Source organism: Macrobrachium rosenbergii, chromosome 51 (assembly GCF_040412425.1).
Source record: "Macrobrachium rosenbergii isolate ZJJX-2024 chromosome 51, ASM4041242v1, whole genome shotgun sequence".
Lineage (NCBI taxonomy): Eukaryota > Metazoa > Arthropoda > Malacostraca > Decapoda > Palaemonidae > Macrobrachium > Macrobrachium rosenbergii.
Genome location: NC_089791.1, coordinates 66,727,514 through 66,754,064, shown reverse-complemented (window position 1 = coordinate 66,754,064; position 26,551 = coordinate 66,727,514). Strand labels below are relative to the sequence as shown.

At 41.5% G+C, this 26,551-nt stretch overlaps 1 protein-coding gene across 1 annotated transcript in view; it reads left to right on the top strand.

Moving 5' to 3' along the window:
* Vha13 (V-type proton ATPase subunit Vha13) overlaps positions 1 to 26,551 on the top strand; it is a 60,972-nt gene that overhangs the window by 26,365 nt on the left and 8,056 nt on the right. The window contains exon 3 of the mRNA XM_067095665.1: positions 11,258 to 11,356. Coding sequence (XP_066951766.1) covers positions 11,258 to 11,356 — 99 coding nt within the window. The remainder of the gene's footprint in view (positions 1 to 11,257; positions 11,357 to 26,551) is intronic.

Below are 26,551 nucleotides of genomic sequence, written 5' to 3'. Positions count from 1 at the left end.
TTTTTGTTCATGCTGTGTGGTGTAAGGCTAACTTCTCATTTAGCCCGACCCCCATTTAAGAATTTGGACTGTTTTCAATACTTTAGGAACTTCTCCCGATTTTGACTTTATAGTTTGGACTTAACTCAAACAAGGAGACATCGCCGTCAGCTCAGATACTTCCACTCGACTGCAGGAGATGCTGACACTCATCTTTGCAGCGCACGATGAGTGCCCTCAAACACGATCGACATTGTTTGTATTTTATGTAGGAAGATTCAGTGTAGTATCAGTCAGATTTCTTGGTCGGGATCAGATGGAAGAATTATTCAGAAATTTGGGGACAAGTTACTAGCTGAATATGTCTAGTCTATTTTTCTAGCTTTATGACTAAATTAATGGAAACCAGAGATACGGATAGTAGTACTAGTGTTGTAGATACTAATCGTTCTTTTTCAGCCCCCCTGCCTGTTCCAGAACCAGCCCTAACGGGCGCTGGGGGTCATGGAGAACCGCAAACCTTGAATGATCCGCCTCCGCCCCTCACGTGGCAGGCAGGCAGTGTTTGCAGATGATTTCCCCCTTCCCTCTAAAAGCATAAGTTCTAAGGTGGATTTAGAGTAGGAATTCTACTTTAGGAACTATTCAGGAACGTGCAGTCTTCTTTGGGTTCAGGTTTGTTTGGGGTCGCTAATGTTTAGGTCTCTCATTTAGAGCAATCGTCAGTTTTATTTCCTGCTTTGTGCTCTGTGCAACAAAGGTTTCCAGATCTGTGGAGGGTCATTTAGATTTGGTTTCTGATGTATCTGGTTCTGAATTTTTGTTTTCCTTGAATACTCCTTTGAAGGTTCCTTTTCCTTCAGGGGTTAAAATTTCTTTCGTCTTGCGATGGTGGTAATTCTGGCGATCGAGTTTTCCAATATTCATGATCATGTCTTAAAGAATTTTCTGAATTTGATAATGATGTCTATCAAGATTATCAGGAGGGGAGGAGGGACAGAATCAGTCTATTTTCTTTCTTTGAAATCTGTCCTCCTTGGCCACTAAGGAATTTTCCCCTTTTTCCCTATTTTTTTCTAAGCCTTCTTCCATTGCCCTCCTCAGTCTTCTTTTTCAGTCCGCTCATCGGAGGGCTCTTCGGGGTCTTTGTTGCTCATCCTGTTTTTCTTGGCTTTTAACTCAGCAGAGCAAAGTTTTTTCTTGGTTCAACCCTGTGATATTAGAGCTTCAGTGGCTCCCTCTCGCTCTTCGGGGTTAAGGGAAGGGGTACTTTTAACGGATCCTTCATCTTTATCACCTTTTGCGAATCCTGTAGTTTCTCAGGCATCCGATCTAGTTGCTTCTCAGGTGTTTGTGGAGGCGTCAGCAACTCCTTATTTTCATTCTTTACAGGTTCCTAACCTTAATGTATCCTCCGCGATTCTTGCGGATGCTATGGCAGTCAGCGGTTCACCTGCGCCAGCGTTCAGTGTATCAGCACTGATAGTTTCCTCAGCCTTTCCATTCTCCAGGATAGCTGGTAATTTACCTTCCTCTGTTACCTCGGGTTCGGTACCTCGTAACTTCCCCTTCGAAACTCCTTTGAGTTTGGTCCGGTTGGTACCTTCTCCATCTGTCCAACGTTGGCGTTGGTTACTCCGAGTGTGGCTTCCTCCTTCTTCCCTCATTCGGCTTCTTTCTCAACTTTCTGCAGTTTTCTCTGTCCCTCCGTCTAGACATCCATGTAGGTTCGGGGTTGATTCCGGGTCTTCAGGGTCTTCAGTTCCGGATTCCCATTCTCTTGCGGTTTTGATACATCCGGATTTGCGTGGTTTGGGTGTTGCGGCTTCTTCGCTCTTAGGAGTGGGCATTGTCCGCCCAGGTGTGGCCGTCCCAGGTTTCGGGTTTTCGAGTGCAGCGTTTGCTAGGTGTCGGCCTGCCTCTTTCCTGTTCCGGCTCGGTCAGACCAGTCCGACAAGGATTGTTCGTATGAAGAGGATCCGGTACCGGATATTAGTTCTCCTTCAACTAATGAGAATGAGTATAAGTGGATGGTGGACTTCATCCACACTTATCCTTAATCCAAGGTTCCAGAGGAGCCTACACTACCGAATCAAGCGATGTTCGAGTCGCTATATGCGACAGAACCGGTAGTTGCTCAATCATCAAAGAATCTGGTCTGCTTTGGCCGTGTTGGGCAGGCATTGAGGGAGGCAGACATAGGTTAGTGGCTTTGATAGGGTCGAGTAAGCAGGATTCAACCTTGCTTCCTATTCAGGAGGGGTTTTAACAAGGTAGCGGGTAACCCTTCTGCGGGTGTCAGGGTTCCTCTCAACATATCTGTTGATGCTCTTCTCTCTCGAGTTCCTTCGTCAATTGTTTGGTCTCAGTTTCATCTAGGGAGGCTTATATCTTGGAGGACACCTTTTGCAACCAGTTGGAGGCCTTGTCCCACTCTGTGGATGTGTCCAGGTTGATAGGGTTTTCTCAAACAAGATGGATATATTCCCTCCGATCCTGTACTGCCTGACACCTCATCACTTTGGTGTCAAAGGGGCTGGCATACCAGGTTAACATTCTGCCTGACTGTACAATGTTCTTGGCAGGAGAGGAGGGACTTCATTTGAGGAGGGACTTCTTTTAAAGCTTCTGCCTCACTATCTGAACATTCGGAGAGGGTTTTGTTGAGGGCGCCTTTTGCGCTCTGCAACAATCTTTTAGGGAGGAGGATATTTCCTCCATAGTCAATTTCATGTAGCTGTCGTCAGCAGGAGCGTCACAGCAGGCTATGATTAGTGTGGCTGCTCTGGGTTCAGGGGAGGTGGCCAGTATAACGAACTTGTTGCTTCTAACTCATGTCTCCAGTGTCGGCAATTATGCATCGTCGAGGGTACAAAATGTTGAAGTAGAGGTGTTCCTGTCCAACAGGGAACAGCTGGTACCCACTCGGAGAAGCCTCTTGGGGAGAATGCTCTCTCTGTCTCAGGAATCGCTGGGACTTCCACATCAAGAATGCAGGTATAGTCTGGAATGATTCTCGCTTGTCGGATCTTCTGTGATAGTCAGAAGTAGTTCATCTGTCATCCGGAAGGTCTGTAGTCTCCCCTCTTCCCAACGTTCATCTGTACTCAGATGGCTCATACCAGGGTTGGGGAGCAACGTTAATGGAACCCAGGCTTTGGGCCTCTGGAGGGATCGGGAACGAGAGGAGTCATACCTTCGGGAACTCAGGGCTGTAAAGGAACCCCTCAGGTGTTTTTCAGTCCTAGTGCACAACAGAGAAGTGGGTCTGCTTTGCCACATCGTAACTGCCGTGTCGTATCTGAGAACTCAGGGGGAGGAACAAGATCATTAGAACTTTAGAGAGGTGTGGTTTCCGCCATTCGGTCTCATTCATCAGGTAATCAGGAATTGCGGGAGTGTCAAGACGTCTATGACTCTAGCTCTTTCTTGGCCTTAATGCCCTTGGTTTCCAGAACTCCTAATGCTCCTTATGGAAGTTCCTATGTTCCTTCTCGTGCGGAAGATCTTCTAGACAACCGCAGTTTCACCATTATCATCCAAACTTGCATGATGAACCTAGTTGCAGGTGAGTGCTGAGCAAACAGCTAGACAGACCGGACTCTCTAAAGCTATGTCTAGACAGTGTTTCTTTCAGCTTGAGAAAGTCAACCCGTAAGCTTTACCATGTCAGCTGGACATGTGGAAGTCGGTGTTGTAAGGAAGGTTATTCCATCTTTAGGCCCGCCATAAACAAAATAGCTGATTTTTTCTTATTCCTTCGGAAAGTCAAGATTCTTCCGTTTTCGGCTACTGCTAGCTACCGCTCAACACTTGCAGTACATTTTTCCATCTTCCCAAAAATTTCTAGTAGTAAGATCTTCTATGATTTATTGCGTTCCTTTAAGTTTAACATCCGGTCTTGCGGACTCGGGCTCCTTCGTGAGAGTTGCCGGAAGTTCTAACGTTAAGACAACTGATTAGGTGTTTTCTTTTTTTCGGCCTTAGCTGCAGATAGAAAGGTGGGCGAGCTTCGGGAAGTTTTCTAGGCTTGTTTCCTAGGCGGGAAAGTATTTCTTTTCTTCCGGATTCGTGGCGAAGACAGAGTCAGAGGCTAACTGCCTCATTCGTTTAAGGTTCTTTATCTGCAAGTATTCAGTTCCGGCGATCAAGCGGGGATGGCTTTATGTCCGGTGCGAATAATAAAGTCTATTTATCGAAGGTTGAGAAAGTCCGTCTGCTTCTGTGTACACTTCCTGTCTCTCCGCAGATTCCTTCCTGTCCGCTGTCAAAGAATGCGATTAGTTACTTCGGAGAGAGGGTTCCTAGTTCCTGGTTCATAAGCGCTCACTCCACAAACACAGTTGCGGGTACACTACATGATGCTTATGAGATGCGAGCTTTATACCCTTGAATACAATTTAATTTTGACTTTACATTATATTTAGCATTTAACAGTTTTTTTCATTACCGCACAGTATTCGGGGTATGTCCACTTCATCTTCCTTTCTAAGGAATTGTTCAGTGTCTTCTATTCTGGAGGTAGTTTACTTGGGAATCCGTCTGTGTTTTCTTCCTTTACTTAAGAGACGTTCAATTCCAGCAGAGTGCTTATAGCAGCGAATTCTCCTATCTAGGGCGCAGTCATTTAGCTGAGGTGGTATTCTCTTAGTGCTAAGGCTTGGAAGGGTATTCTCTTGGTCCAAGTGTAACGGCGAAGTCTATTATTTAGGGTGCGCTCATTTAGCTAAGGTGGTATTCATGTAGTGCATGGTTATTAGGTTAACCAGATAGAGGAACTCCTGTTAGGCTTTAGAATCTGTCAGCGAATTAAACTTCTTCGTACAGAAGATGAAGTTCAAAATGAAGACAAATCAGTCTGTGTTATCATCCATTCAACCGGGCGACTGGATGATCACCCTGGATATGCAGGATGCCAATTTCCATATCCCAGTATATCAGGTGTCCAGGAAATACCCAAGATTTGTCTTCAAGGGCAGGGTCTTCCAATTTCGAGTACTGTTTCGGCCTCTCCACAGCCCCTCAGGTATTCATGAGAGTTCTTGCACCCCTCGCCAAGTGGCTTCACCTGCTAGGCATCAATCTATGCCTACACGTGGAGAACTGGCTCCTCCGCTCACCGTCACGGGAGCAGTGCACAAATGATTTTCAGACAACTCTTTTACTTGCACAGGAACTAGGATTATTGATGAACTTAGAGAAATCACAGATGACCCCGACTCAGGAGATCCACTCTTTGCGAATGAGGATAAACTCTATTTCAGGTTTTTCCGTTCCCCAAGAGGGTAGAGTCCTGCCTTCAGTCAGTACAAGACCTCCTTGCTCTACCATCATGTTCAGCAAATTTGTAAATGAGCCTATTGGGGATGCTCTCATCCAACGAACAGTTTGTGAAATTGGGGGCTACACATGAGATCTTTTCAGTTCTTCCTGAGGGCAAACTAGAACAGAAAGAAACAACCAGACTCAGTGATGTTCCTCATAATGTTAGAGATAGTCAGACCTGTGGTGGTGGACATTGGAAGGCAGTCTTCTAGAGGGAAAGTCTCTATGCCTTGTGAACCTCAACCTCTTCATCTAAGCAGAGGCCTCAGACTAAGGCTGGGGAGCCCTTCTGGGCAACTTAAAAGCTTCCAGCACATGGTCTCCAGAACAACAGAGTCTGCACATAAATGTCAAAGAGCTGACTGCCATTCATCTGGGGCTGATGCACTTTGTACAAGCAGTCACAGACAAGACCGTGGTGGTGCACTCCGACGAAACTACGGCTCTGTCCTACATAAAGGAACAAGGGAGAACCCACTCCTTCTCCCTTTGCATGACAGCAAAGGACTTACTCATTTGGGCGGATCAGAATCGGGTCAGAATCGTCACCAGGTTCAACCGAGGGAAGATGGACATTTTAGCAGACGAACTAAGTCGGAAACGACAGGTGCTTCCAACAGAGTAGACACTGAACTCTGCAGTCTGCAACAGACTATGGAAGTTGTGGGGCAAGCCAATGGTGGACCTGTTCGCAACATCAAAGAACCATTGTCGTCTTCCTCTTCTGTTCGCCGGTCCCAGATCCTCAGGCATGGGCGACAGACGCCATGCTGATAAGCTGGTCGAACTTGGATCTCTAGTTCCTATCCCATTGCAGTGTGACAATGACTGTGATAGCTCCATTTTGGCCGCTCAAGGAATGGTTCTTGGACCTTCTAAGACTTCTTGTGGATTTTCCGAGATTGCTCCCACAAGATCCACATTTACTCAAACAGCCCCACCTTTGGAAATTTCACCAAGGACTATCCGCTCTAGTTCTGACAGGCTTCAGACTGTTCAGAGACTCGTCAAAGTGAAAGGATTTTCAAGGCAAGCTGTGGAAGCTATTGCGCGATGTAGACATCAGTCTTCCAGCCGAGTCTACCAGTCAAATTGGGCTGTCTTGTGTAGGTGGTGTAGCAGCTAACATCTCTTGTGCTAAAACCACTGTAATCCAGATAGCAGATTTCCTGCTTTTCCTAAGGACCATCAAGGGGCTCTCTGCCTCCACCATCAAGGGTTATAGAGCAATGTTGGGGTACATTTTAAGCACAGAGGACAGACTTGTCCTCCAACCAAGACCTTAGTGACCTTGTCAAGTCTTTCGAGACCTCCAAACAGGTATCCTGGAATTTGGATGTAGTGCTTAAGTGGGTAAGTTGGCCTGCTTTTGAGCCTCTCTGTTCAGTGTCTCTTAAGAATCTAACAAAGTGTGTCGGTTTTGCTCAGGGAGACGCGGTTTGTTCCTTCACACTTGGTTTCCTGACCAAGAATGAGACACGATCGGACCCCTGGCCATGCTCATTCTCCATTAAAAACTGATGGACATTCTCGGTCCTGAAGAGGAGGAGGAGAGTCCTTTGCCTGGTGAGAGTTCTCAGATACTGTTTAGACAGAACCAAGAGGATCGCAGGCCCTGCCAGTAATCTCTGGTGTTGTGTTAAAAACCCCTCGCGACCTATGTCAAAAAATGCACTATTTTTTTCCTCAGGAGCCTTATTATGGAGGCACATTCACAAATACAAGAGGACATCCTGCCTACCTTCAAGGTGAGAGCACACGAAATCAGGGCTGTCGCCACTTTGTATGCTTTCAGGCATAATATGTCGCTTTTGGCTAACCTTTCCAGTTGACTTACTGGAAATGCAACTCCATGTTTGCAACCCATTATTTGAAGGAAATAGAAAGGGTTTTCGAAAATTGCAGTATTCTAGGTCTGTTATTGGTGGCTGGCATGGTGCTGGGGGAAGAAGCATAGACAGCATTCCTTCCTATCTGTAACTCTTTTGCCTTGAAGTTAGGGTGTCAAGGTTTTTTTTTGGGGAGGCAGGGGCAGGGTACTGTTACCAGGACTGCCCACCAGTCTTGCCTTGTGGTTAATGGTTTTTAGATATTTCTTTGTTGTTGTAGATGACAGCATTGTCTGGTCTTTTTATCTTTTGATACTGCACCCAGGGCAAGGGCAGTTTTTTATCATATGCTTTGCAGGTATTCATAAGATTCTTTACTCCAAAGTCCCCACTTAAAAAAAAGTAGAAATTTCTCACAGCAAATACATTAAGTCACTACAGGTCAAGGTGAGCACTGACCAGAGGCAGTAATCACCTGTAGTGGCTTCTTACCAGGTAAGAAAACAACAAGCATTTTATCAATGCTAACAGAGTTTTATATTTCAAATTCATCTTTATACCTGACTGTTTTTGGAGCAGAAAATGGCCATATATCCCACCTCCTATCAATATGGGATTCAGCTATGTAATTATTTGGTTAGATACTTATATGAAAATGGTATTTTCTTGATAAAATTAAGTTTCATATATACTTAGCAAGTAATCACAGATTGGAGCCCTCCCTCCTCCCCTTTCATGGACATTAGCATAAAAGTAGTGAGCTCCTATCTTTGGTTGTTCCTATTGTTCCCTAATAGTGGGCAGGGTAGTCACTTACACAAAAACAATAGAATCACTACTGCGAACTTCAAATTTTAGCTGTACTTCAAATTTTAGCTGCACTTCAAATTTCAGCTGCCTTGCAAGTAGAAAGTAGAGCTATGTGATTACTTGGTAAGTATATATGAAACTTAATGTTACAGGCAGTCCATGGTTATCGGCGGGGTTCAATTCCCGATGGCGTGACGACAACCGAAAATCAGCGATAAGAGCACTGATCCCCGGTTAGCGGCACCGATAACCAGTTAGCGGCACCGATAACCGGTTAGCGGCGCCGATGACCGGTAATCAACGCCACCGATAAGAGGTGATCAGCGCCGATAACCTCTTCTGCTAGACAAGCACCGTAAAACCGGATTGCCAGTAACCGAGGCTGCCGATAACCGGGGACTGCCTGTATCTTGAAAATACCATTTTTCTTCTCTAGTGGATATACAATAGATCCTTCTACACCCAAATATCAGCTCAGGTTAGTAGGGTAGATTTAATTATATTAGATATTGACTCCATTATATCTAGAATTGAATTTTGTGTAACAATTTGAGTATTTTGTATCAACTGTGTCCAGTGCATTGGCAGGGACAATGTCCCCTTGTTCCTTTGACCACTTCGTGATGCAGCCTTGCCTGTCACCTCGGCATCCCTGCCAACAGGCCTGATAGTCCTGGAGTTTCCAGACGAGGACTGACATCCCAGGATGTTCAAGCCTTGAGTGTGCCCTCTGTCTCCTGCCTTTGCTTTCAGTCCTCCATAGACTGAGTTAGGTCTCGGTTACGTCAGGACAGTTATGGTAGGTCTATATCTTCAATAGGCCTACATCTTGTCCCACAGTTATTCTAGCAATTCATCCAAGCCAGATGACCGATTGCAGTCTGTAGTGAGTGCTGCCGTTGCACCTGCAGCCATTGCTAGCAGCCCTGCGTCTGTAGTTAGGCTATCAGGAGTAACTGTTCGCTCCAGTTTGCCCCTTTTATCACTGATGGTCCAAGTTTTGTTTTTGACAAGGCCACTGTTATATAAGTGCCCAGGCTTTTATGGTTTTTATGGACTATTTGTCAAGTTTTAGGCTAATCGTTCCAGATATTCACATTTGGCCATTAGTCCATCAGTTTGGTTAAGGCCGCACAAAGCGTTATGGAGTTCACATGAGGTGTCAGCGAGTCCGCACGGTTGTATGCGAGTCCACACGGTTGTATGCGAGTCCGCATGGTTGTCTGCAAGTTCGCATGGAATTTAGAAATAGTTCTAAAATTTTATCTGCAGATCCTTTTGAGCTTCTAGAATCGGCTCCATTAAGGTAGTTTTTACGAAACACTATTTATTGGCACTCTCAGCAGTTAAAAAGAGTAGGTTTATTGCAAGCACTCGCCTTAAGGCTGTTGTAAAGGGAATGCTATTTTATCTTTTTTGCCTTAGAGCTGAGAATGATGTTAAAATGCTAAGTTTTTCTGAGAACTTTAAGAATTCCAAAATTTAACCTCTTTGGTGGAGAAAGAATGGTTAGATGGATGGAACAATTGGAGGGCTGCCTCTGGAGTCCTTTGAGACAAAAGAGTGCCATTGAAACTAAAAGGAAAGTTCCATAAGGGAGTGGTAAGACCAGCTATGTTATATGGTACAGAAACAGCAAGTATGGCAAAGACAAAGGAGAAGTAAATGGAAGTAACAGAGATTAGGTTGTTAAGATGGTGTAATGAGGGAGGATAGGATTAGGAATGAGTATATCAGAGGGCTAGCAAAGGTGGTTGAAATATCAAAGAAAGTGCGGGAGGGGTGACTGAGAAGGGAGGAAGGCCATATTGGAAGGCATGCTATGGAGATGGAAGTATAGGGCACAACACAACGAGGAAGACCAAGAAAGAGATGGAAAGACTGTGTGAGGGAGGAGTTGAGAGAGAAGGGACTTAGAAAGCTGAAGGGCACCGCAGAGGTAGATGGAAGTGGCTCATCCAGAACTGCGACCCCATATAGAAATGGGACTAAGCTTAGAAGGAGGAGGAGGTTGGGAAAGAAAAGGAAACACTTCCTTGTCATGTTAGGGCAATTAAAATTTATTTAGGCAGGTTAAGAGTGGAAGGGGCAAAGGTAACCTTTTGTTTGGTGATTTTAAAAGACCTACAACATGTCAAAGAACATGATGTTCTCCGTGAGGTGTTTAGTCAGACTAGTGCATGAGAAACGTTTAGCTCAATTGGCTTAGTGGATTTTGTCTAGCTGCACTACCCACCATTCTCTTCTCAATGTGGGAATCAGCTATCATTAACAATAGGTAAGGTTCATCCCAAATAATATATATTTTCCTATTAAAATTTATTTTGTTACTTACCTACTGTTAAAGTAGACCCAGCCCAACCTTCTGACAAGCTAAAACTTTCAAAACACATCTGGTATAGAACAGGTGTATTAGATCATTATCCAGGGTCAGCCATTTTATCTTCTTTTGTTTGAATGTTGACTTGCCTATTGGTGCAGAGATATAAGCTATCTATAACAGTAGGTTAATCCAAATAACAATTTTTATTATGAAAATTTATATTTTTATATCTCAAGATGCTTTTAGCCGTATCCACTCTAATTTCCACCGGTGCTTTTACCTTGGCATCATCACTTTTCCGTCTTCAGATAATGGAACTTGATTTTTAGTTATTCTAGTTCCCATGGTCTGAGAAGTAGATTATTGTGGTTTTTGGTAGTTTTATGGTGGCTGTACAGACCAGTGCAAACAGATGAGTGTAAAGAATTGAAATATGTTGGGTATGAATGATTTCCAAGATGTAAACACGAGGAGCATTATTAGAAAATGTACTAAATAATTGTGTGTTTGAAATGGGTCCTATGTAGGGCATAAAAGTATATTCAGGAACATTAGTGTTGTTCACATGTATAACTGTATTTTGCATACACCATAAAGATTGTAGCAGGAAAATCAGTAACAATTCTTGCTGAACTACAGTATTTTGGTAGCAATTGCTACTAAAATAAACCAATGTTGGCCTTTTATTATGAATATTTTCTAAATTGAGGATTATCAGTGGTATTTCATTTCTTAGTGTTACTTTATTGCAGAAACTTCTTTGGAAAGAATAAGAACTTGGTTTCTTCAAGCACTTCGCTGTAATGGAAAGATAAAATACTGCTCGTGAACTACCTCACTTGGTAGATAAAGACAGAAAGTGAAGAAAATAAGTTAAAATCAAATTCAAACTCTCTTGTATCTTAAAGGTGTAGTAAGCATTTTTACCCTGTCAGATATGTTTTTGTTACTTTTTATCATTTTTTTGTAAATATTTTATATTTTTTCACAGCACCTTGGTTCACAAGATGATGCTGCATTGAAGATCAAGAATGAGACCCATGAGAAAATTGCTGCAATGAACAAGCAAGTGGGTGTTCATAAGGACCAGGTAAGTGGAAACACTTGTTGTAGTTGGAATCTCTCTCTTTAATATTGAGAGAATAAGAAATTTAAGTGTTGTTAAACATTTAATTTGTAGTGGGACTAATCTGATCTGAAGTATATATGTAGAGAACAGTTCATTTTACTATTTTTCTAATGCTGTGGAATTTACCTTGTAATGCCTTAGATGGTAAGGGTATCAGCATCCAGTACAGTTATTACAACAATATTTTACCTGGGTTTGTGGGTGTAGTCTGTTATTTTTCCTCTGACTTTCTTCTGGAGTTCTAGTTTTTGGAAGTTTGAGCCACCCAAAATCTTTTTGGATTTGTCATGATCATCACAGATACTGCATTTAGTTGCTTTAGCCATGTGGTGGCCATTTAACCAATGTCATTAACCCTTAAACGCCGACTGGACGTACCATACGTCGACTAAAATTGTCTGTTGGGTGCCGAGTGGACGTACGGTACGTCGACTACAAAAAATTTCAATCTTCGGTCAACTTTGACTAGACCAAAATGGGGGAAAAAAGCAACTGTAAGCTAAAACTCTTACATTCTAGTAATATTCAATCATTTACCTTCATTTTGCAACAAATTGGAAGTCTCTAGCACAATATTTCGATTTATGGTGAATTTAAAAAAAAAAAACTTTCCTTACGTCCGCGCGGTAACTCAGCCGAAAATTTCAGAAATTCTTTCGTTATTTTGTCGTAATTTTTGCACCATTTTATATTAGCCGTTACATAAAGTTTATGTGTGAAAATGTGTGCAATTTCATGTAAAATACAACAAAAAACAACCCATGGTTGTAGCTTTTATCAGTTTGGAAATATTTTCATATAAATCAAGATAAGTGCCAAAATTTCAACCTTTGGTCAACTTTGACTCAACCGAAATGGTCGAAAAACGCAATTGTAAGCTAAAACTCTTACATTCTAGTAATATTCATTCATGTACCTTCATTTTGCAACAAATTGGAAGTCTGTAGCACAATATTTCGATTTATGGTGAATTTTTAAAAAAACTTTTCCTTTACGTCCGCTCGCTGTAACTCTGCCGAACATCTCAGAAATTCTTTCGTCACTTTGTCGTAATGTTTGCACCGTTTTATATTAGTCGTTACATAAAGTTTTATATATGAAAATGTGTGCAGTTTCATGTAGAATACAACAGAAAATAACTCATGGTTGTAGCTTATATCAGTTTTGAAATATTTTCATATAAATCACAATAAGTGCCAAAATTTCAACCTTAACTTTAACTTGACCGAAATGGTAGAAAAATCCAATTGTAAGCTAAAACTCTTACATTCTAGTAATATTCAATCATTTACCTTCATTTTGCAACAAATTGGAAGTCTCTAGCACAATATTTCGATTTATGGTGAATTTTTGAAAAAAAAAACTTTTCCCTTATGTGTCCGCAGGCGGTAACTCGCCCGAACATCTCAGAAATTCTTTCATCACTTTGTCGTAATGTTTGCACCATTTTATATTAGTCGTTACATAAAGTTTTATATATGAAAATGTGCGCAATTTCATGTAGAATACAACAAAAAATAACTCATGGTTGTAGCTTTTATCAGTTTTGAAATATTTTCATATAAATCACGATAAGTGCCAAAATTTCAACCTTTGGTCAACTTTAACTCGACCGAAATGGTCGAAAAATGTAATTGTAAGCTAAAACTCTTACATTCTAGTAATATTTAATCATTTACCTTCATTTTGCAACAAATTGGAAGTCTCTAGCACAATATTTCGATTTATGGTGAATTTTTGAAAAAACTTTTTCCTTACGTCCCCGCGGTAACTCGGCCGAACATCTCAGAAAGTGTAATGTTTGCACCATTTTATATTAGTTGTTACATAAAGTTTTATATATGAAAATGTGTACATTTTCATGTAGAATACAACTAAAAATAACTCATGGTTGTAGCTTTTATCAGTTTTGAAATATTTTCATATAAATCACGATGAATAGAAAAAGTTCTACCTTCGGTCAACTTTAACTCGACTGAAATGGTCGAAAACTGCAATTGTAAGCTAAAACACTTACAGTCTAGTAATATTCAATCAATTACCTTCATTTTGCAACAAACGGGAAGTCTCTAGCACAATATTTCGATTTATGGTGAATTTTCGAAAAAAAACTTTTTGTACATCCGCGCGTTACAAATTCATGCATCATTTTGTGATATTTTCTGTGTTGCTTTGATCGTTTTACAATTTGTTATATACCAAAATCATCACAATTTAGTGTACAATGCAAAGAAACAAAAAATAACTTGTTATCTTTAACCGTTTTGCTCACAGCGCAATTTGTATACAATTATATATGAAGTTTTTTTTTGCGCTGTCATATATTTCAATATTTATATATGATAATGATATTTTTTTCATTTCTGATGGTTGCATACTAAACTTCAGGCAATGACGAAAAAAGGAGCCAAAAATGAACTCTTAATCTTGAAAACTAAGCATGCTGTGATTTTTTTTAAAAAAAATTTTTTCCGGCGCTAAAAACTTTTTTTCCTCTTTGGCGCTAACTCCCGAACGCCACTGGCATACGACAGACACTTTTGTAAATAGAGGCGCGGCGTTTAAGGGTTAACCTTGAGGTGTGCCATAGCCCTTAAACCACTCTCTTTGTTACTTTGGTATGACTGCATATTTATGATTTGGTGCTTATCTTTATACAGAACTTACCTTTATAATTATGCTGTATATTCTGTATTATTAATACTGCATTTGCAGTATTTTATTTTTCACACATGGACACACTTTTAGAAACATTTTTTGGCTTGCTCCATGTGAATTTGTTGATTATTCAGTAATAATGATAATAAAGTGAGTTTCAAGTTGTTTCTCTTTGTACAGTAATGGTTTTAATTATTAAAAAAAAAAAAATTGGACAGGAATGGAGTTACCAGTTTCCTTGTGATCTTTTCATTTTGGGATTGGAGACTTGAACCACAAAGGACCAATATCAGGCATTTATTATATGAAACAATGTCACATACTTTACTTGCATTTCAAAATTACCTGACTTGTACCAGTCTCCAGGATTGTAAATTCTGTTTGAAAGAAGTCTTGAATGTTTACCTCACTGTCAGTATGACAGGCCATATTCCAGTTAGGCTGCATTCTGTGATTAATCCATTTAAGCATCAGTTCACATAAACTGGATGACTGAATGTTACTAAAAATTGAAATTCAGTTCTTTTTTTCTTTATCCCAAGGATGTTATTTATACTTTTAATTTTGTTCTTAACATTGCCTGAAGTGATAGCCTTAATATTCTTAAGACCCAACTTCTGTCTCCAAATTTTTGTTTTTTCTGTTGCTCAGGAAGTCCCACCAGACTTGAGTATATCACAAGCTCTTTCCCAGAGAAAGATCTTCTTTTCTCCCTTTTAATATTCCTAGTGTATTTTTTAATAGGAGAGGGTTATTTGTAAATGAACATTTCCAAATATATCTCTGCTATTATGTTCTTTTCCAAATATATCTCTGCTATTATGTTCTTTTAAACCACTTTTTTATACACTTTCCCTGCCAGTAAGTTTTCTTACTTATAAAACTTGCATTTTGATTAAGAAGGATTTCTGATGGATGAGCAAAATGTCTTCACTCCTTGATACTGCACTTATTGTTTGCTTGGAAGAGCTCTTTATGACAGTTCTTTGCTCTGTATACAGTTCTGAAGTCTTTCAAATGGCTATATGTACAGATGTACATTGAAAGTTGGTTTGTCATTAACAAGTGAGTGAAGAGTTGGGGAACTACCCACGCACTTGGTAAACAATGTCCATTTTTTTGGCTGTCTTGTGTATGTGTCTGCAGTACTCTCTTGTGTTGACCATGGCTATTGTTGAACTGAATTTATTAAGTATATTTTACTTGAATGGTTGCTGACTTTGGCTTGTTCTTTTGCATACTGGAAAAATTATGTCTGACACTCCTAAGATTGATCTGCTAGGTGCCCAGAGCATGAATGTATGTTATCATCACTTGCATAACCTTCTGAGGTAAGGAAGGCCAACCCTGAAACTACTAAAGTCACTGCTCACATCCCTAGAAAAAGGCTGCACTTCCCTGGAATGCTGGCCATGCTAGTTCCTCTGAGCAAGCTCATTGTGTCCCGGGATGTATTGTGATCAGTTACTGAGCCATCACAAGCATGGCTATATTCTCAGGTTTGGGTGTGGGTCCATGTCTTGAGGTCATCAGGCTCATTTGTGAGCCTTGACGAAATGACTGTGGCTACTCCCCAGCACCTGGTGTCCTCTACTGAGGGCACCTAGAGGTTTGGCCTGGACACCTTGCCATTCTTTTGGCTCCCCTGTTCTCTGCTTGAGCTGGGTGTGCTGGAGGAGGTGGATTCTCTTATCTTTTGACTGGCCAACTCTCATTTCTCTACTCTCCAAGCTGTCTCCCCACCTCTGACATGGCAGAGTAAATAATATGCTCCAAAGGATGCCAACACCAGCCACCTATAGATGGACCCATTAGTCTGTGGACTGCCAAACAGCTTTGCTTTGGAGCAGATTCATGCAGAAGGGATTTCTTTCTTGGCTGTGGAGTTGGATGCCATGGCTTAGTTAAAACTTCACCATGGTTATGATTGAACTTCTGGTTCAGCTTGATGGCAAACCTTTCAATTTTTGTTGTCTCTATGGAAGAGGAGAAAGCAAGCCCAAGCCCTGTCTTAAGAGGAGTGGCAATGCGTGTACTGTAGTCTCTTTTCAAGGGAGGCTACTGTTAGGAGCAGTCTTGCACTGTGAAATGGATTGGTCCTAGTTACCACCTCACTTTTAGAAAAGCAAGGTCAAGACTATGATAATGGAGGATTGGTGCTAAGGACCCCATTATCCACAATGCAGCCTCCTTCAAGGTTTCTTGAGAATCAGGAGTCGTCCCAGGTCTTTCAGTCTTCCTACCAGGCCTTGTCGAGGAAGAGAGGCAAGGAGAAGAGGAGGAGAGCAAGACACCATAGTTGTCTCTGGTCTTTGAAACTGTTACAGACTCCCCTTCAAGGAATGAAACTGTTTCCCTCATATTCCCCAAGATCATCTAAATATCTCACTCTATCAGCAAAAGTGTGGACAGTGGTAGGAAGGCACTCTGGAAATCATAGATGCCCACTTGTCAGGATTCTAGTCATCTCTTCCGAGGGATGGAGACTGGTCACCTTCCAAGTTTGTTCATCAAACACTGTTCTTGGTTGAAACCCACCTTCCCTTTCAACAGATCTGAAGGATTCATATTTCCATATACGTATTCACCAGGACTTTTAGAAGTACCTCTGTGTTTATGATTAGACAGCCTACCAGTTTTAGGCCTTGCACTTTGGACTGCCAACTGCTCCACAGTTCATGTGAGTGTTTACTTACAGTGGTGTCTGGCTTGACCCATTCATTTGCTATGGTATCTTGACAGCTTGGTAATCCTGTTATCCTGTAAGGTGCAATTGCTTTCAGAATGAGATTGGTGCAATTGCTTTCAGAATGAGATTGGTTTCTTTCTCTGTAGCAGTTTTGGGACTCTTGAATCAGCTGGTTCAGGGATGTATGAATACAGTTTTGTTTCAACAAGAACAAGACAGGGATGTATGAATACAGTTTTGTTTCAACAAGAACAAGCCTGCACTCTGATCTCCAACATTCCCTGAGCTCCTGAGCTGGGGAGGAAGGTAATGCTTATTGGTTGGACAATAGGAACTTTCGTATGGTTTGGATGCATCAAACAAGGTATGGAGTGCACACCTGAATGGCTGGTTTATCTTGGGTGTGTGGACTTGAGAGGATTTTCACGTGCACATCAATGTTCCTGAAATGGGTACACTCAGTTGTGTTGGTGAGCAAAAACATAACAACAATGCTAGCATATGTTTGACAAGCAAAGGGTAGCATATGTTCAGCAAGCAATGCAGCTGCACAAATGGGCAGCTTACCTTTTCTTTGAGCTGTTGGCCAGATTCATCCTGGGTTGTTTGAAGGTAGTGGTAGATCACTTTCACCAGGGGTAGGTCAAAGGGCTGGAGTGGTCCCTACATCTGCATGTAGTGGCAAGACTGGTCAAGGTTTGGGAAACCTTGGTATTGACCTGTTTACCACACTGCTAAGCAGGAAACTCCCAAATTGACCTGTTCATCCTGCAGCTAAACAGGAAACTCATTGCTCTACTCTCCAGTACCAGACCCTTAAGCAGCACTAGAAGATGCCCACCAACTCCCCTGAGACAACTTCAGTGTGTACATCTTTTCTCTATAAAACCTGATCATTAGCCACAAGCCAGGTGTTATCCTGGTTTGAGGGGCATTCTTGTTGAGGTGCCACAAGAGCTACCCTTGTGGCCCACATTGCTTTAGCAGCCACATCTGCTGAGGTACCATGAAGTCATAGAGTTGGATAAGCATCATGGCTCAAAGACAATGCAGATGTCTAAAGGCAACATGGGCCACCTTCTGTGGGTGGAGCCATTCTTCAGCAGATAGCAGTTTCTCATTTTTCTGCCGAGACAAGCTCCTTTCAGTTTTTAAAGTAAAGGGCTACAGCTAGCCCTTTTCCAGGAATTGTATCTACTTCAGTATAATTTTCTGTGCTCCTGACAAGCTTTGAGCAGTCTTGTTCACATCAAAAACTCAAGCCTCTGGGGAAGTCATTGGAGAGAGAGACATCTTACCAAAGACTGGCTTTGCTAGTCTTAGCATTGACAAAGAGAGTAGGTTGGTTGCACAGTCTCTTTTTACATACTGTGACACTCGTTCCTGAGTTTGTGGCAAAGACTCGTAACCAGACAGTCCCTGACATGAGATTAGATGTATTCAGTTCCCTCCCTTTAAGAATTTGCAGGTAGTGATTGTAACAAGATGCTTTAGTGTCCAGTGCTAGCTAGGCCCAAGTGTTGAAAACTTCTTGTTAAGCCAGCAGGCAGAAGAAGGGAGTCTTCAAAACCACCATCTCATTCTGGTTTTAGGTGGTCAGTAAGTGTGTGTACGAGTCATTGGGTGAGAGTGACAGCTCCATTGTTAATGCCAGCAGGCAGAAGAAGGGAGTCTTCAAACCCACCATCTCATTCTGGCTTCAGGAGGTCAGTATGTGTACAAGTTGTTGGGTGAGGTGACAGCTCCATTTCCCATGTAAGGGGTACATGAGTATTCAGGAGGACCTTCTCTGTGGTACAGGTATTGAGGGCATGTCTGTTTGATAGCACCAAAACAGCTTTACATTGTTCTTGTTGGGGGAGTCACTCATAATGCCTGACTCACACACTTGGTAGTTCAAGACCTCACACATCATAATGGCTGGTTTTGGCAGTCATCGGCATCAGTCCCGGTCCTTGGGCCACAAAGAAAAAAAAATGTGTCATCTGATTACCACACCATGGTTTCATACACAATTAACCATAGCAACAGCACTGCGCACATGGAGACTAGATTCCGTACACACACATAGTCGTACGCACATGTCGCTAATGATTTAGGCCATGCAGTTGCAACAGTGCGTAAAGGCATGGCAATGTATGGCAATTTAATTGCGATGTAGTTATGTCACATGTTGACATATGCAACAGCAATGTAACTGTGCCATGAACATGGATGCCACCATATATAATACCTTCATTCATATCCAGTTTAATAACCTTGAAAATGTTGGAGATGGTTTGTAGTTGAGGAGATTGTTACAAAAAACTTGCTGTGTTCAACATTTCAATTGTTGAAGTAATGCAGGAAACAACATTCAGTTATTAGTGCTTTTAGGAAAATTTAGTACATAAACAATATAAACATTTTACACTATTATATTATAAAAAATATACATACAGTATACAGTAAACCCCTGTATTTGTGGGGGATGAGTACCGCACCCCTCCACGAATAGCTAAAATCTGCGAATACTTAAAACCCCTCTAAAAACACTTAGAACTGCCTATGTTGATAGTTTAAACAAGAAAAACCCTCTAAAAATGCTTATACCTGAGTATTTTAATAGTTTTATCACAAAAAGTGCATTTAGTCATGAAAGTATATGAAAATACAGTAATTAGTGAATATTTCTCGGTGAAAAATACTGCGAATGGGCGAATTTTCCGTGAATAATAGGTAGATACATTACACAGAGAAATCCGCGAATCTTGAGAACTCGAATATGGGGGGTTTACTGTACAATTTATAGTAGCATATATCTTTAGAACAGCTACAAGAAGAATTTACAGTAGCATTGTCTTAATTATTAGAGAGGAGTTACAAGAAGAACTTTTTTCTTTTTATTATTGTGGAAGCAATAACAAAAATAAAAAACCAGGGAACAAAAATACACTTTAAGGTTGAGAAGTACTCGGAGCCATCGTCGTAGTGGCACTTGAAGTAGGGAGCCCTTTGTTGGCCGAACCGGTTGAGCTTCAGACTGTCATTCGATGGGCCGGAGTTCAATTCCCGCGGCCGGCTGATGAAGAGTTAGAGGAATTTATTTCTGGTGATAGAAATTCATTTCTCGCTATAATGTGGTTCGGATTCCACAATAAGCTGTAGGTCCCGTTGCTAAGTAACCAATTGGTTCTTAGCCACGTAAAATAAGCCTAATCCTTCGGGCCAGCCCTAGGAGAGCTGTTAATCAGCTCAGTGGTCTGGTAAAACTAAGGTATATTTTTTTTAACTTGAAGTAGGAGGCATCGTCAAAGTGGCACTTGTATAATAAGTATTATGGACTCTAGGAAACTGTCGGTGGGGAGGAGGCTGGCATTATGGAGATTTATCAGAGGCGACGGTGGTAAACTTGGTTGTGCGAGCGCATGTTGAAGGCATAGGTGCTGGAGGCTGAGGCAGGAAAGATCTGGTTGATGAATCTTGCCCCATTTCCAGAAATGTCGTCTGGTGCTTGGGAACAGATCAAAACTCACTTGCAGTCTCCCTTCTTTCATTGCCTTTTGCAGTTTCTGCACCAGAAACCCAATCTTCAGCTGCAGGTACGGATAGAAGACCGGGTCAATCTCCGTACAATCCTTCACAACCTTCTTTAGGTGGAGGTTCCAGTAGGCTTGTTTTGGATTGGACTCTATCTGATCCAAAAGTGCCTTCTTGGCCACTTCGGTGTTTTCAATCACCTAAAAAAGGGACAAAAATATTAATTATAGTATGGTAATATATATTTCATTGCAGAAATGAAAACCAGGAAAAATTACATACAATAAAAAAAATCTATAAAAAAAATTATATAGTTTAATGTTAAGAAAATCAAATATTTTATAAATGTTGATCAACATGTTTCAGAATGTAATTTTTTGTTTCAAGATTGAAAATAATAAAATATTTACCTTCCCAAGGATGAAGCCTTCACTTTGCTGATGTTCGTGGTCAAACTTTTTCTTCTTGGACTTCTTTTCCTCGTCATCTTCTCCACTAGCAGCCACAAGTTTGGCAGGGTCCTCAGGAAGGGCAGCAGCAGCAGCAGCAGACTGTCGGGAAAGAAGAAGGAAAATGGATTAACAATTTTGGAAACAGCATATATGAAACAAGAAAACGTATATTATGATATATTCAATAATAACGAACAATTTTACCATATGAAACCAATACAGGGCAGAACAATTTTCTGACTTACCTCTCTCAATCCAAGGGTCTTTGGCTTCTTCTGACGGACAATGTTTTTCCCAAAGAAGCTAAATGTTGTCAGAATCCACTTTTCCCTGTCCATCATGTCCCTCACTGATGCCTGGCCGCTCTTGAACTTCATCAGCCGCCCATACCTGGTTCTGATGGACTTCAACCAGGTACTCAGCTGAGATCCTGTCAGAGGTGGGTTGAGGATCTTTGCCTTCTCTGCCAGGAGTCACGTCTTCTTCGCTGCCACCTTGAATTCAGCGAGGCCCCTGTCATACAGAAAGGGGAGCTCCTGCAGCTATTCCCCCAACATCCCATCCTCTCCCGATCATCTGACAAGAAGACACAAGGAGTTTTCTTCTTATGTTTCTGCGACCCCTCGTCGACCCCCCTCTGCATCCGTCGTGGACATGTACTCTTCGTCGCCAAGGACATCATCCTCAGACAGTACCTTGGTCTCATCCCTGAATAGTTCCAAGGTCACTGGGTTCACTTCCTCCTTGTAGTCAGTTGGGGCCACTGACGTCGACTGAGACAATTCTTCGGCAGCTCAATGAAGACCCTGCAGACGTGGGTCACAATCAGCAAAAGAAGCAGAAGAGGACACGGAACCACGGTGCTGGACGGCCGCAGAGGTAGAAGGAGCATCCTGAAGAGAGGTGTCCTTGTAGGGCACAATCTTCATTGTCTTCTTCCTCATCTGCTTAAGAAGGGTTTTTGGCATCATGACAGGGATAATCCAACACAGCAAGGATAGCAGCAGAGGTCACAGTGAGGTTGCTTGTGAGAAACTGTTGACCTCTCGTCTGGAATGCTGCCTTTTATGGCCAGCGATGTACGTGAGTCACGTTGCCACTGTGCAACCCACTCGGTGCACAATGTGGGGTTGCCAAGTGCATGGTGCACGTCGTACTGGATGCCACATGTCACCATTGCGAGTTAACGTGTGCATAATCAAACGGCAACGCCATTGCATTAGTGGCAATGCCATTGCATCAGTGTTGCGTCTTGCACAATGACATGGTGACAAATGACAGATGTCGTGACTCAACTGCGTATGTGTGGGGTGGTGTTGTGGATCTGCCATCACTTGGCGCACGTTGACAAACTTGGCAATGCAGTTACGATTCATGACGATTTGGTCGTAATTGTATTATAATGGAGTCGTCATGAGCAAATTTTCACCCTTTATGACGTGCGCAGTCTTGAATCGCCAATGTGTGTGAGTCAGGCGATCTGTGGTGGCTCCTCAACAGGTTGTGTAGCTGCCTGATTTTGACTATGAGAGAATAGCCTTAATCTTCTTAGGACCTGTGGTGGCTCCTCAGTAGGTTGTGTAACTACCCAGGCTCTGCTAGGAGGGAAGCTAACCTTAAGTTGAAGAACAACACCAGTCTTCTTTTATGGGCAATACCTTCCACCCAAAGATTGTATAGTGATACCTTGGTACAGGCAGTCCCCAGGTTACGTCTTTCCGAGTTTACATTGCTTTTCAAATATATTCATAAAATATCGGTTCTGGGTTATAGCAGATGTTCCGATATTACATTGTCATCTTATGCTGCGATGGAACAGTAAAAGTACATACAGTCAGTCCTCAGTTATCGGCGGGGGTTCCATTCTGGGGGTGTGATGATAACCGAAAATTGGTGATTTCCGGCACTTTTTTGGCAATTTTTGGGCTTATCGGCGCCAAAAAGTGCAGATTTTTGGTTATCGGGCCTCTGTTAGGTATGTATTGGTGCCAATATCCAATTATCGGCGCCGATAAGCGGAAATCGGCGATTTTCGGCGCCGAAAATTGCCGATTTTCGTCGCTAGACAAGCGCCATAAAACCGGATCGTCATTAACTGAGCCTGCCGTTAACCGGGGACTGCCTGCATAGCTACAGTATAAAGTCAAAATTTGGATGCACACCACATCAAAATGCAAATAAAATACTGTACAGTACACCCAGAGGATTAATGGTAAGTCTTTCATCACTTTATTTCTCTTTTTTATAAATTTTTCTTACAATGTTCTGGCTTATGTTGTTTTCCGGGTTACAGCATGGCATCAGAACAGAACCTCCGATGTAACCTGGGGACTGCCTGCACTGGTTGGCTTCAGTACTTAACGCATTTTGATGAGAAACAAGTGTCTTAGTCCTCGTCATTTGCTTGGCATTGAAATGCAAGCTAATACATGTGTCTCAAGATGCCGTGATGCATGACCTCTGTCACACCAAACAAAGAGCTGAGCGATAGTCACAAATTGGCCCTCAGTGCAGAACCCCTCTCAGTCCAGTCTAATGTATTTTTGCTCATTTTTGGCAATACAGTACATCATGGCTCTGGGGCAAGTTTCATTTTTGGTACAATATACTAGGCTAGGTTTACTACGTCTGTCATACTTTGTCAGTTCCATTGATAATGCACATTACTTCTAAGTTAGTGTTTGACTAATTATTAGGCCTAAAAGCAAATGTTTGTTAGACTAAACGGAAATCGTCATACATTTAACCAGGTTTACCAACTTACAGTCTATCTAATAGTTTACTACTATTTCTTAAAATTAAAAACCACTTACTATAGTTGGGCGGGGTAAGAAATTTGCCAAATTGAAAAGAGAGATCTTCTGTGTAAATTATTTTATTGAGACAGATTTGTATACCTCAGTGTAATACTTAGAGATCTTCTACACTCTGTGATAACATAACATTGGATCGTGCGTGAAACACAAAAGATATATATAAAGAAAATGGGGGAAATTTCTTACCCACAGTTTGGGGTAAGAAATTTGCCCTCACTGGGTAAGAAATTTCTATGCAAAGTTATTGCCCCAAAGTGTAAAAAATTATACCCCATACTCTGGGGAAGAATTTTTACCATTAAGGGGAAAAAATTTCCACACTTCAAATGTAGTCCAGAAAAGACTGAAACAAAAAACATAAACATAAATGTTAACTTTTATGATAAATTAAACTTTTTACAGTATAAACAAAACAATCCTCAATTCCTTCAGTACATCATTCAGCAATCATATATCAGTAAAATCACTACAATTTTTTCATGAGGTCATTTGCCTTTACATCATCAAATCTGTATGAGCCATTCTTTAACACATCAGGGAAACATGGCCCCTATGAAGATGTAATCAGTGTCTATGATGTGTTTATCCTCCACTGGTGGCCACTCCCATGTTATCTTTTCTGGCATGGAAGAGAGGGTCTTCTTGGCGTAGGAACACCATTTCAACTTTGTTCACAAGCAATTCGTCATCTTCTCTGAAAACTTTTGTTACTTTTCCCCAGTAATGTTGTTTCTTTGGTTCAGTATAAACCACAGCAAAAAATTTATTTATTGATTCATCATCAATTTCCACTGACGTTGCTACATCTGTATCTTCAGTGGATTTTGATCTTTGCACCTCAGTCTCACCAGCAGCCTCACCTACATGTTCATCATCACTCTCTGGCCAGATCCTGTCAAAGCTCACATTCAGAGATGAGTCACGAGATTCATTTTTCTGGGCTGTGGTCTTCTTTTTTCCCTGCTGTTGCTTCTTCTTCTCTAGTTCTCTGTTTTTCTTGTTCTCTGCTCTCTGCTTCTTCTTAGTTTCTTTTTCCTTCTGTGTCTTTTCTCTTTCCTCAATGCTGCTTATTACTTCCTCATGTGTTAGAACTGTGGCTCCTTTTCCTAACATTCTACGAGCACCAGGTTTCTTGGCCTGATTGGGACGTTGTCGGTCAGATATGATTTTGCTCCATGGACTTCTTGGTCTGTCCAGCTTTGCCAATTGCCTCTGCAGGTTCTTGAAGACTGTAAAGGTACAGGCAGCATGACTGACTATGCTGACACACTTTTGGAACTGTATAATTAGGCTTTCCAGATGAACAAGGGGAGGGATGTGTTACAGTGGGCAAAGGTGTACATGTTTTCCTGAGCGGTGTACAGTCTTTTGTCTTTGAAGTACCAAGCATGATGGCATCCTCTGTGTCCTCTTCTTGAGGAGGTTGTACAATAGGAATGCCTTCCTCAGTCTCAGGTCTACCAGCAAGGATCCACCGATTGTATGCTTCCACCTTCGATGTGCTGAGCCGTGACACATCAAATTTGTTTCTATCAATTAGAAAGACTCCAGTAGAAGAAAAGCTTTTGCGTACAATCTCCTCAGACAAACCTTTGCCCCACACAGAGGTAAGGAGTTAAACAAATTTCTGTCTAGAGATTGGTTCTCGTGATGTATTCTCATATGATGTGAGTGCCTGGTCATAATAGTTCTTCAGAGGTGCAAAACACACTGTCTAGTGGCTGCAGCACATCAGTGCAGTGAGGAGGTAGGAGAACAATACTGATCTGCTCATCTCTTGCCAGCTTAACAGTTTCAAGAGTTGTGTGACTCACACGACCATCAAGAATTAGGAGAATCGGCCTTTTATTGTTTGTTAGTTCAAAAAAATTGACAAAAATTTCATGGAATACTTTGGCAGTCATCCACCCATTGTTACCTACACAGTAAATTCTTTGATTTGGAGTTGTTCCTGAATCCCCAATCCACTGCTGCATCAGTCGTTTTCCCTTAAACACAGTGGTGCAAATTTTTTCCCCAATTCCGTGGGGAAAAAATTTGCTGACTGGGTAAAAAAATATTTGCAGTAAATTTTTTGCCCCAATGAGGTGGGGAATTTTTCTTTGCACCCCCATGGCTCCAAGGGGAGGAGGTGTTGGGGCTTCCTACTGCATATGAGGACCCACCCACCCCTTACAAGCAAAATTATTACCCCAACCTCCTACTTTCACTCTCGGGGTAAATGGTGTACCCTTAGTTCTGTGAAGAATTTGGAAAGTTTCTTACCCAGCATTTTACGAGATGCGAAAAAAACAGTATAACATATAAATAAATAGTGACAGAAATGTGTAATACAACCCAATGCTTCCCCAATACGAGGTCTATCTGCTGTTAGTCACGTGTTTGTAAATAATCGTATAGAAGGGTTTTATGCCTTGTAAAAGTTCTTGCCCCTCTTTCTCTGTCAAATTTCTTACCCTGGTCGACTAGTCGGGCGGGGTAAGAAATTTGCCAAATTGAAAAGAGAGATCTTCTGTGTAAATTATTTTATTGAGACAGATTTGTATACCTCAGTGTAATACTTAGAGATCTTCTACACTCCTTGATAACATAACATTGGATCTTGCGTGAAACACAAAAGATATATATAAAGAAAATGGGAGAAATTTCTTACCCACAGTTTGGGGTAAGAAATTTGCCCTTACTGGGTAAGAAATTTCTATGTAAAGTTATTGCCCCAAAGTGTAAAAAATTATACCCCATACTCTGGGGAAGAATTTTTACCATTAAAGGGAAAAAATTTCCACACTTTAAATGTAGTCCAGAAAAGACTTTTGTTTCAAACATAAACATAAATGTTAACTTTTATGATAAATTAAACTTTTTATAAACAAAACAATACTCAATTCCTTCAGTACATCATTCAGCAATCATATATCAGTAAAAACACGACAATTTTTTCATGAGGTCATTTGCCTTTACATCATCAAATCTGTATGAGCCATTCTTTAACACATCAGGGAACATGGCCCTATGAAGATGT